Genomic DNA, 12,042 nt, shown 5'->3' with positions numbered 1-12,042 from the left:
GGCACTAAAGAAATAACAAAATAAAATCATTGTGGAGAAACATGTTAAAAAAAAAAAAAAAACCTTCCATTTAAACCATGTAGCAGCATCTGGGCTTGTTCTAGAACCTAGAAGACAAAGAGATGCCGGCCTTAGGTGAGAACCAACCACCTTGTACCTAGTCCCAATTCCTCAAAAGGACAAAAACCTCAACATTTCTGGAACCTCTTTACAAACAACGGGATTCGACTAGTCAGATGCTAAGAGTGTGTAAGTGTGCTAAGACTAGTAGGCCAAGGGGTTTATCACAAAGTAACACTGCCAAGTGCCCGGCAGTAATACTGTTTTCTACCCAGGGGCGTCCCTGGCCTTGTACCGCCATTGCCTCCAGTGCTGTCGTGGCTGGCCAGGAGTAGAGGCCTAGACTGGGTGGGAAGGGGGGGCGGGGTGGCTGGCCAGGAGTAGAGGCCTAGACTGGGTGGGAAGGGGGGGCGGGGGGGCTGGCCAGGAGTAGAGGCCTAGACTGGGTGGGAAGGGGGTGGCTGGCCAGGAGTAGAGGCCTAGACTGGGTGGGAAGGGGGGGCGGGGTGGCTGGCCAGGAGTAGAGGCCTAGACTGGGTGGGAAGGAGGGGGGAGGAAAAGGGATGTGCGGTTGGCCAAGGAAGGATCAGGACTTTGTGGTGGAGCAGAGACCACCAAAAGTCCACTGAAAATTGGAATGGCCCCGTTTACTTTGGTTCCAGTAAGCCAGCGCACGAGCCAGAACCCTTCATAACAAACAAGCCCCGCACCCGCGAACCCCCACGAGCCCAAGCCCGGTCAGCACTAGCCGGTGGCCACTCATCTTCGACCCCTTTAAGGCCTTGCTCCGCGGGACTAACGTTCGAACGAGCGCTGAAGCTCCTCCCTCAGCCTCTGATTGGCCGCACGCAGCACACAAACGCGTTCCGGCCCGCCCCGAACGGTTGGCAGCGCGCCGTGATTGGCGTTCGAGCAGCTTATATAAAGCGCGGGGCGGCGCAGCGCACCTCAGTTGAGCGACCGGACGTGGGAGGAAGCGGTTGTCCGGGGCCAGGGGGCTGAAGCCGGCTGGCGCGCGCGGCTCGGAGTCGTTTTTCTTCGGAGCGCTGTCGAGGGCGCGCCCCCGGAGCGGACTTGTCTGCGCTCGTCGCTCTCCCTGTCGCCACCGGACCGGAGGCAGGGGTGGGTCCAGTCACCTCGACGCTCGCCCTGGGTAGAGGAGGCAGGATGGAGTTCAAGCTGGAGGCTCACCGCATCGTCAGCATCTCCCTGGGCAAGATCTACAACTCGCGGGTCCAGCGGGGCGGCATCAAGCTGCACAAGAACCTTCTGGTCTCGCTGGTGCTGCGCAGCGCACGCCAGGTCTACCTGAGCGACCCCTGCCCTGGCCTCTACCTCGCCGGCCCCGCGGGGACTCCGCTGGCGCCGCCGCCGCCGCAGCAGCCCGGGGAGCCGGCGTCCGGGCCCCCCGCGGGCTGGGGCGAGCCGCCTCCCCCGGCGGCCCACGTCGTCGCCTGGCCGGAGCCCGAGCAGCCGCAGCCGGGGTGCCCCGAGACCTCCCGCGCGCCGCGGGCGGGGAGCGCGGAGGACGCGGCCGAAGCTGCCGGCGGGAGCCGCGAGGAAGCGGCGAGCGTGGCGGCCGGCGGCTGCCCGGCTGCGCCGCCCTCGGAGGGGCCCGGGGCCGCGCGCCGTCCGTGCGGCTGCCCCCCCGCCGGGGAGGACCCGCCGGGCGCGCTGGCCGCCGCGTCCCTCGGAGCTGACTGCCGCTGCGCGCCCCGGCCCGCCGAGGACGCAGCCCCCGCGCCGCCCGCCGTGGGCCCCAGGAAGCGCGGCGCGGCGGGGGTGGGCGGCGGCCACGCGGGCTGCCCGGCGCCCGGCGCCACCCCGCAGAAGAAGCCGCGCCGGCACTCGGAGTGCGAGCAGCCCGGCTGCAGCGGCGAAGAGGACGGCGGCGAGGAGGAGATGGAGACGGGCAACGTGGCTAACCTCATCAGCATCTTCGGTTCCAGTTTCTCGGGACTCTTACGGAAAAGCCCCGGGGGCGGCCGGGAGGAGGAAGAGGCCGGGGAGGGCGGTCCGGAAACCGCCGAGCCGGGGCAGATCTGCTGCGATAAGCCGGTGCTGAGAGACATGAACCCCTGGAGCACAGCCATCGTGGCCTTCTGAGCCCCAGGTCCCGGGCGGCGGGGTGGAGGTTGAGCAGCGGGCGTCCCCGAAGTGAGGGCCGGGCCTCTCCCGGCGGCGAGGACGCCCCGAGACGGCAGGCGCCGTGCGCGTCGGGGGAGACTGGTGGCTGCGGGGCAGCACCCTGACCCCGGCCTGGCAGCCCTGCTGTGTCGAGACTCGAGGCTCGTGCGGGAGACCTGGAGTCGGAGGCTTAATCCTAGGAAGAGGACGATCGATCGTTAACCTTTTGTGTACGTGTGTGTCTGTAAGTCCGTCTTGTTGAATTTAGACTTTTTTTTTTGTTGTTGTTGTTGTTGTTGTCCGCCTGGAACGCACCACCCCTTCCCCGGGGCTTGAGACTTTGGGGACTGACAGGGACTTTCCTCCGCCCTCCGCCCGGAGAAGGAAGCGGCTGACGGCGGGGGCGCGGGAGTTCCCCGGCTGATCTCGGGGAGGAAGGGGACTTTACACACCTTTGTCGTGCGAGTTGAGCTGCCCCCCCCCCCGAGCCGGGAGGGGCCTCCTCCCCGGATTGCCTGCCACTGGCGGGGAGCAGCCCGCAGCGGAGACTCTCATTCCTTCTCTCCTCCCCACCATCTTCGCACAGAAGAAACGTTCTGACCCTGTGATTACTCTGGGGAAAGGGGAATATTAAGGGACCTTCATCTCCTCACGGCGGGGGGGGGGGGGGGCGGGAGGGAGGGAAAGCTTGATGAACTTCACCCAAGAGTTCAAGCTTGGAAATACGGAGTTTATAGAGAAAAGATATATTTTTAAAAGCTCTAGCTCAGAACTACACAGTGCTTTTAAAAAAGTGTTTAATGAAACAGAGTTTACAGACAAGCCCTATGTGGAAAGACCTTATGGGTTTGTAGATATGGTGACTCCAGTCTTTGTTGTATAAAGGTTGGGGGAGCTGATAAGGTTTTTGTACAGTATTTTCTCCTTCCTTGTATTGATTTTTGTATAAAAATGTAACTTTACGTGTCTAACACGTATTAAATATTTTGAAGCAACTTCACTGCCTCCTTGTCTGTAATCACCTGCCTGGGTTTTCCAGCAAAGTGGGGGAGGGGTGCCAAGGTCTGCGCTAGAAAATTAAAGGTGTGGTTCTTAATATCAGACATTCACAGACCAAGGACATTGTTCACTGGTTTCACTGAGTATCAGGAGAGACACATGTACTGTCCCCCCCATCCCCATACCATAAGACTGCTATTAGATACTAATATCAGTGACCAGCAGTTTCTTGAAATGGGTACGACTACAACTGCCCTTTCTATAGTCAATTTAGGCCAATTTTCTCCAGCCTAATCTGATGGTGTCTAACATTAATAAGCATCAATAACTAACACCAATTAGCATCAACTTCTGAAGCCCTTATCCACAAAAATGTTTCTACCTAAAACTAATCTGTTAATTTATATATCATGGATTATTTTACAGATTTGAACTGGAAAAAAAAATGCTGACTTTACCTGCCTGTTAGAACTAGAACATAGGTAAAGCTGAGACTTGTCCAAGTGGACAGGTCCACCCCTACATTCCACTAGGTGTCAGGATTGAAATTTTTTATTTTTCTTTACTAGTATAGCTGTAGAAAGTAGTTTTATATGTGAAAGTGAAATTCCTGTGTCAAACCAGATAAGGAAGAGAGCTAAGTTAATTTTCATAAAGCAACACTTCCAGATTGGCTTTTGCCACCTAAATGATGACATCAGTGTTTTGGTTCTGATAAAACACATGACAGCCATATCATTTTGCTAAAATTATTGCTATTCCAGGAGGTTTTCTGTTTTTGTCTAAATCAAGATGTTCAGTATTTGAAAGGTATTAGGTAATCTGTATTTCAGGAGCAAAGCAATTAGAAAGTTGTTTTAAAATGCCAGTACTTTAAAAGATGGTTCCAGTTTATGAGTACTAGAATGTTTTAAGAGGTGGGAGAAGTTGACAAAACAGACAAAGCTTTAAGTAAAGGTTATGACCTTTATAATAAAAAGCTTGTGAATGGTACCTGGCCTTACTTAACAGTTACAATTACATGAACCTTCATAGGGAAGTGAGCCACTGCTTTGGTATCTCTTCAAATCTGTTAGTGAACTATTAACATAAGTAGGCATACAGAATTTTTTACTTTATGCCTCATCACTGTAATACACATATAACTGTATATTATTCAACTAGGCAATTCCCTAAGTTGTTTTGATTTTCATTAAAAGATGAGCTACTTTAGGTCTGCCATAATCACCAAAGATCCACTGAAGGCTGACTGCTTAAACTAAAAGTGACGAGGACTTAATGTTGGAACAAATTTCCTGTTGCTAGATAGTAGTTACACTTGAACAGCTATCAATGCATTTTTTTTCAATATTAGAAAGGTGGTGACACTTGGTGTGTTAAAAAAGCTGTATATTTTGGATGAGACTGAAATTCCTGTTGATGCCTCATTTCCCATGAAGATGAACCATGGGACCATGTGTCTGCTTAATTTAGAAAATGCAAACTGACATATTTGAAAAGGAGAAAGCTGTGTAGAAAACTTTTTTAAAATCTTTGTGGGGGGGTTACAGAATTGTTAGAGAACTGTATAGTGTTTGAATATGGACTCTGGCTGGAGCCAGGCAGCCTGGATTTTTGAATCTTAGCTCTGCTAAGATTCTGCTACCTTGGACCTTGGACCTTGGACAAGTTATTTCATCTCTCTACTTCAATTTTCTTTTCAAATATGAAATTGGTATAATTGAACCTCATAGAGTTGTGAAAATTAATGAGTTAATGATCTTAGAAAAATACCTCATAACCGATGGGCGTGGTGGTATGTCCCTGTAAAGTAATCTCAGCCCTCAGGAGGCCAAGGCAAGAGGATTGAGAATACCAAGCTAGCCTGGACTACATAGTGAGACTGTTTAAAAAACCAAACCAAACCAAATACTTCATACATAGTAAGTGCTTAATAGTTTTTACTACTATAGAAGCAAATTCTGTATATAAATCAAATATTCTCATGTTTGTAAGAAAGAAGAAGAACAAATCTTTAAATTATCTGAGTGTGGGTTCTTTCATTCTTTTTTCTCTGGATGCTTAGCCATCATAAAGCTTTGTTCTACCGACATAGATTTGTTGCTGTGTATGTCTCACACCAAACTGACTTTCCTGGGTTATATTAAACAACTCTATTTTCAGGAAGGAGTAACAGGAGTGAAAAACTCACAAGGAGCAAAGTTCTTGTTGACATACAAATGCTCTCTGTGATGAGTAAAGGGAAAAAAAATAGTTCACAGAGTTATTTTTAGCCTGAATTTCTTGGCACAGAATGCTCCTTAAGTCATGCCCATTGATAGACCCTGAACAAGATGATGCCAAGACGGGATTATCACATAGCTAAATCAGATGCAGGATGACTAGAAACAAAGCCAGAGTTTTGGTATCTAACCATTTCCTACCACTTTGGAAAACTCCAGACCATAGCTGTAGTCTGGAATTTTTTTTGCCTCCTCATGCTGAGAATTGAACTTGGGACCCTAGGCCATACTAGCTAGGCAAGTGCTCTACTTCTGAGCTTCACCTCTAAGCACTCCTTCCCTGATTTTGTTTTCTTTTTTCTGACTGCTATGTAAAGGCTAAGTATTTGAAGTGCTTTTTGACAAGCACTCCAAGATTATAATAGGAGATAATGATTTTTAATACAATACTTTTCAATTGCACTGCTTTAATTTTTTTAAATAAATTCTTTGGAGCTGGTACTGGGGTTTGAACTCAGGGCTTGGGCAATGTTTCTCAGCTTTTTCCACTCAAAAGCCACCCCTGGCTTTTTAAGAGTTAATTTGAAATAAAAAGTCTCACAGATTTTTCTCCCCAGGCTGGTTACAAATCACAAATCGAGATCCTCAAATCTTAGCCTCCCTCCCACGTAGCTAGATTTACAGGTGAGAGCCACCAGCACGCAGCTTGCTTTAATATTTTTATTGTCCTCCCTTTCAGAAACTATCTTCATTTGGGAAAAGAGCTAATGATAGAAAAATTGGATTGCTACTCCAAAGTGACTAGGTTTTCTTTGTAGCATCTGATAACTTTTCCATTCCTCCCATTCATCAATGGGAATGAGAAGTGGGAGAGAATACTCAGAATAAGGATGTATTTCATATTGGAACAGACTTTAATGATGGCAGAAATGTTCTGTTTTCATCACTGGGTTAATCTGAGTGTCTTCAACTTAAGAGGCATGACTGTCTTGCTTAGAGACAGTGATGAGTCTATAGACTAATATCACTGTTACATGGAGTTTAACTGGCATTTATTTCCCTATACTACTTTTTTTTTTTTACAACGAAGAGTTAGTTCAGTTCTGATAAGCAAAGAATTTCTGATCTTTTGCCCTAAATATTTTATTCCTGTCCCGTTTGTGAATTTTTTATTCTCCTTGGCTCCCTTTTATCCCAGCAGTTCCTGAAAGAAGATGGGAATGAAAAGAAAAGCTGAGCCAACCTTCCAGTGACTATAAAAGAAGCGTAACCATGAGGCACAGTGTTCCAGTGGAGAGTGAGGTCGACTTCCCAGGATTCCTGGCACTCTTTCCAGTAATGAGCAGTTTGTCTCTCAACCTTTGAACCATTGTTCACATTTAAAAATCTACCCCGTGGAAAGCCTCGGGAGGAAAAACCATGGTAGAAGCAGAGTTGGTGTTAGGAATCAGAGATCCTAACTCATGCCCTTGGAGTTTGCAGTAACAGTTCCTCAGGGTACATAGAGAACACACATCTAGTTGAATGTTTCCTTTCCTTATCCAAACAGTTTTTCCTAAAGTGTGCCAGTCTTACTCCCCTCCCCCAGTGGGAATGAGGGTTTAAAAAATAAAGTCCTTCTCTAGTGATTGCCCTCTCCCAGAAGAATATAGCCCAAAGCATCTCAGTTGGATGACATCGTGGGGTTTGTCTCAGACCTTTGGAATCCTTCGGGCAAGGAAGGGGAAACCTCCAGGGACTGCATTCCTGAAAGTGCCTCTCCCTTTCACTGCTCTGCAGACCAACAGCAGCCCACAGCAGCGCGTGCTGTCCACTTCTGCAGAGATGAATGGTGGTCATTTTGGAAAGGAGGAAAGGAGCTGGTCCCAGTTACTCTACTGTGCATCTCTAGCTGGTGATTCAGGGGACTGGCTTAGAGGAGGCCCGTGGTATCTGCTGGTAAATCTACTTATTAAGAGTCTTGTATAATAAAGTGGTCTGAGATCTGGTGACAAGCAGCCCTTAGGCCTGTGTGATAAGCCATATTCCTAACTTCCAGGATGAAGGTGAGAATTAGCTATTCTTTTCCCACTCATTTAGCACCAAGCCAGCCCTGATCCCAGATCTCTGCTTTCTCCCAACAAACTGGACTTCTGCCAAGTTTCCCTGCCCAGTCATTTCACCAGATGCCAAGGCAAGGCTCTTCTCCTTTTTTCTAGAACTAGGGATGTGCTAAAAGCTGTGTGTTCCCACATGCTTATTCTTCTGCCCATTCACCTCCTAAGTCTTGGGACAGAGAAGTAGTTGGGAACTTGCTTGGTCTGAAATAACCAAAAACAAGCAAAACCAAACCAAACTATTCTGTTCCCTTTGTAAACCTGTGTTTCCTTTTCTCAAAGCACTGATAGTTGTTTCTAGACTTGGGACTTCCTGTGGCTGCTCTCCATACTTGGTCACCTTCTTGAATCTAGGATGCCATCCAACCAAGTATTTCTCTCCCAAGCTGATCTGCACCTACTTAGCTATTTCGCCCTAGTTACATCATCCTGGCCTATCTGGCATAGATATTTCCGCTAGGGTTGTAGCTATTCATCTTCCGTTTCTGTCTGGCTGAGTCTTCTAAGTCTCATTTCCCTGACTCTCTCACTGGATGGTACTCATTGTCATCATTAAAGTGAGAACGAGTCTGCTCAGTGAATAGCTATGGTCGGGAATGGAACAGCCCACTAAGAGAGCAAAGACACGGATTTCCTGACTGTAAGATTTGCAAAGACTCTGGGACTTAGAGATCAAGCCACAGCTGTGAGAGCTGGAAGTTACTCTCTCCCTGTCCCTCATCACACTCCCCAGTCCCATCATAATAGAAGGAATGGGAGAGGAGTCTACGTACTAGCAGCAACTAAAAGCCAGCTTGGCTGGTAGCCAGATGCAGGAAAAAAAAAAGAAATCCAAGGACAGCCCAGACATGAACTCTACAACATCTATGTAGAATGTGGTCCTTTTCTGGAACTGCAGAGGTCACTTTCTAAAACAATCACAAAACTGCTAGGATGGAGAAATCACAAAGGGCCTCTTTGCCTTGTCTTCCCTCTCGCTTTGATTAATAGAGACACTTTACAGTGAGTTACTACTAGAAGTGGGAGAAGGGTTCAGTTATCTGGCATCAAGCAGCAGATATGACCAGCAGGAAGTGAGCTCAAGGCTTTGAAGTGATGGGGTAGGGGGAGGCATCCGGAGGAACTTCTGCTCAAGGTCTGCTGTGGGCCAAGTGAATTTAGGGCAGGAACACCCCACCCACCTTCTTCTTCCAGACTTTTCTTAGGCTGTAACTCTGTCTTCTTCAGACAATTTCCAAGTTTTATTTTTGGTCTGGACAAGGGTGAAAGTTCTTTGGCATCTGCATTTATCAGCTCTCCACCCTTGCCCCCCACATGACCCACTTTAGAGACTAGAGTGCCTTTTATTTTTATGATCACAGGAGCAGTCACTAAAAGCCAACATTCCACCTCAGAAACTGAAGTTGAGGTACATGGGACACTAAGCTAGGGCTGTGGTTGCTCTATAATTTCTGTAGCTTTCTCCCCTCACTTTACTGTGTTCAAATGGCACTGCTGAGAGCAAGTGTGCACTGCTGAGGGAGGCTGGGGTGTGGCGTGTGGGCAGTCCTGGCATGTGGGCTGGTCCAGCTGTCTGCTTCCCAACCTTCTAATCTCCTCAGCATCAGGTATGAGTCCCCTAAGTGGGCTTACTCAGGGTTCCTGAATGAGAGAGAAGAAAGAGGGGAGAGTCCTACTTACCAGTAGGAGAGAATAAATGAGATTTAAGGTAAGTGGTTGATCATATTGCATGGTCAAGTGAGGACTCAAGTAAAAGCAGTATTCAAGTTCATTGCTCCTCTATTTCCTAAAGACCCATCTGACCAGAGGACTATGAACTTGAATCTGATTATGGACTTTCTGCTTGGAAAGTCACTGATCTTTCTTCATTTTTATTTATAGGCTTTTTTTTTTTTTTGGTCGTGGGGCTTGAACTCTGGGCTTGGGCGCTATCCCTCAGCTCTTCAGCTCAAGGAGAGTGCTCTACCTCTTGAGACACAGAACCACTTCCGGTTTTCTAATGGTTTATTGGAGATAAGAGTATCACAGACTTTCCTGCCTGGGCTGGCTTTGAATCACAATCCTTAGATCTCAGCCTCCTGAGTAGCTAGGATTTCAGTGAGCCACTGCCACCCGGCTCATATAGGCTGTTTTTTTGTTTTTGTTTTAACTATCCACTTGCTTGTAATTGTAGTTAGAAGATAAATTAGTGCAACAAAACACCTGTAAAGGGCTCAGCACTGAGTCCCATTTAAGTACTTACAAGGATACCCAGAAGGGGAAGTGGAAGTATGACTCAAGTAGTGAAACACCAACCTTGAGAAAAAACTAAGAGAGAGTGCTCTGGCCCTGAGTTGAAGCCCCAGTGATGACAAAAATAAACACACATACAAACACCCACAGGGAGCTCACTTATGGGGAATGCAAAGATATAGTAAAAAAACAGAATCTTGGCCCTTAGGGTGATTACATTCTAGCTGAGTTGAAAAAACAACATAGAAACCTCCAGAAAATCTGATAATAGATCAAGTGTGTCCAGTTCCTTAGTCTCAAAATAAGATGCTTTACTATTTGGGAGCTTACAAGAAATGCAGAATCTCAGGCCCCATTCCAGGCCTACTGATTCCAGTTTAACAAGATCCCTCAGATGATTGACGTGCACATAAAGATGTAAAAAGCAGGTATTTCTGCTGATCTCAAGGTAAAGTGTGAAATAATCAGCTTTAGATCCTTGGAGGCCTAGTTCCCTCTTGTCAATCTTCCCCTCACATGCTGCCTTCAGCCATATGAAACAATGCAATTTGAGAAACATTCTTGCAGGCTTCTGGGCCTTTTCCTCCATTGCTTTGGGACGGGAAGGGACGGTCACATTGAGACCTTTGATCCTAAAGAAACTCTTTAGGGAAAGAAAGAAGGGCAGAAAGCTAAGATAGAGCTGGGGTCTTGAGGAGAGAAAAAGAGAGAGCTGTCCAAAGGAGCAAGATGCCAGGACAATACCAGTGGCTCCTGCCTATAATCCTAACTATTCAGAAAGCTAAGATCTAAGGATCATCATTCTAAGCCAGCTCAAGCACAAAGTCTGGTCAGTGAGAATCTTAGTTCTAATTCACCACCAAAAAGCTGCAAGTGGAGCTGTGGCTCCAGTGGTCAAGCATCAGCTTTGAAAAAAACTAAGGACAAAACTGAAGCCCTAACTTTAAGCCTGTACTCGTGCGCGCTTGTGTGTATGTGTGTGTGTGTGGGGGGGGGGGGGGGTGATGGTGGGGTACTGTAAAGAGGTAGGAGCAGAGCTAGGCTACTGCCAAAGATTAGGAAAGCAGAACAGGGAAAGAAGAAAAAAGAGCTAGAGATTATCATGGGTGATTTTAACAGAGGTCCTGGCAGAAGATTAGACAGAACCAGATTATAAGGAGAGTAAAGAGAAGGATGTGGCACCTCTGGCTATAACCCTTTCCCCAAGAAAAACCTGGCATAAAGGACAAAAGAGAAAGAACCAGGGTCACAGCAAGAAAGCCTTTGGGTCAGCTGGAAGGACTTGAACATGTCTGAAGACAGAGCTGGGTGGGTACAAAAAGGGCCATAACGAGGGTCAAAAAGGTTGGAATAAAAAACTAAATATGTCTCTTATCAGGAGGAATAAACACCTTCTTTTCATTCTTCTGTCAAATAAAAGGAGACCAGAGACACTACTAAATTACTCCAGGGACCTTGTTAGTTTCAGCAGCCTGCTTTCTCTTCCTTTTTCCCAGCCTACGAAGACCCTTGCAGCTTTAACTCCAGCCTACCAGTTGGCAAGGTAACAAACTGCTAGAGGATCCTGGAGAATAAAAGGATGACTCCTGAAACCCTAGTGCCGCCAGCTACTAATCTAAAGATAGAGATTTCTGATGCTTCTTCCCCTTTATATATTAAGAGTTTAAAACCTACTGGAATGTAGCCATGTGCTATGAGCAAAGAAGGAATTGGTGATCTTGCCAGGAGGAAACACATTTGCACACGTGTTCACATGTATACACACACACACACACACACACACACACACACACACACACACACTTGTAGTCTGTTCTCATTTGAAAAGCCAGTTATGAATGAGTGTGGTTTCCTGGGTACGAAATTTTCTCTTTCTTCCCTCCCCACCAAGTCTGACCTCATCTGTCTTTTTCAGTGTTATGGAGGATTAGTCTTGAGGCTGAAAACAGGTTGAGACATGTCCAACAAAGAGACTGCAGATCTGGAGAGAAGAGGGAGGGAAGCCAAGCAGTTTGTAGGCCTGTTAAGGCAACCAGAGAGGTAAGGAGATGAAAATAGGAGTGGGAGAAAGTGGGGTGGCTGGATGGGGACAGCAAGAGAGACAGATGTCTGTGATGATTAAAAGAGAAACAGAAGACTAAAATAAACTCAGAGTCAGAAAACAGGAGAGCAGTGAGAAGTAGGAAAAGGTGGACTGAGACAGGCAATGAATGTACTTGGTAAAACGTAGCTCCATTCAAATGGAGAAATAGCATTATTCCCCAAGAAAGCCTTCTGGAACATGGTGAGAAATTGGGGGGTGGAGG

The 12,042-nt window shown here is 47.4% G+C and overlaps 1 protein-coding gene across 1 annotated transcript; it reads left to right on the top strand.

The window, feature by feature from the left end:
* The first annotated feature begins 903 nt into the window (after positions 1–903).
* Ier5 (immediate early response 5) lies at positions 904–2,845 on the top strand. Its single transcript, XM_070034316.1, has one exon. It carries the CDS (start codon positions 1,228–1,230, stop codon positions 2,164–2,166), a length of 939 nt encoding a protein of 312 aa, XP_069890417.1. The 5' UTR covers positions 904–1,227; the 3' UTR covers positions 2,167–2,845.
* The last annotated feature ends 9,197 nt before the right edge of the window (positions 2,846–12,042 follow it).

The sequence above is a fragment of the Dipodomys merriami genome, unplaced genomic scaffold, assembly GCF_024711535.1.
Source record: "Dipodomys merriami isolate MVZ:Mamm:240054 unplaced genomic scaffold, mDipMer1.0.p SCAF_24, whole genome shotgun sequence".
In the NCBI taxonomy this organism is placed as follows: domain Eukaryota; kingdom Metazoa; phylum Chordata; class Mammalia; order Rodentia; family Heteromyidae; genus Dipodomys; species Dipodomys merriami.
Note: the sequence above shows the minus strand (reverse complement) of the source record. Positions and strands in the feature narration are given on the sequence as shown.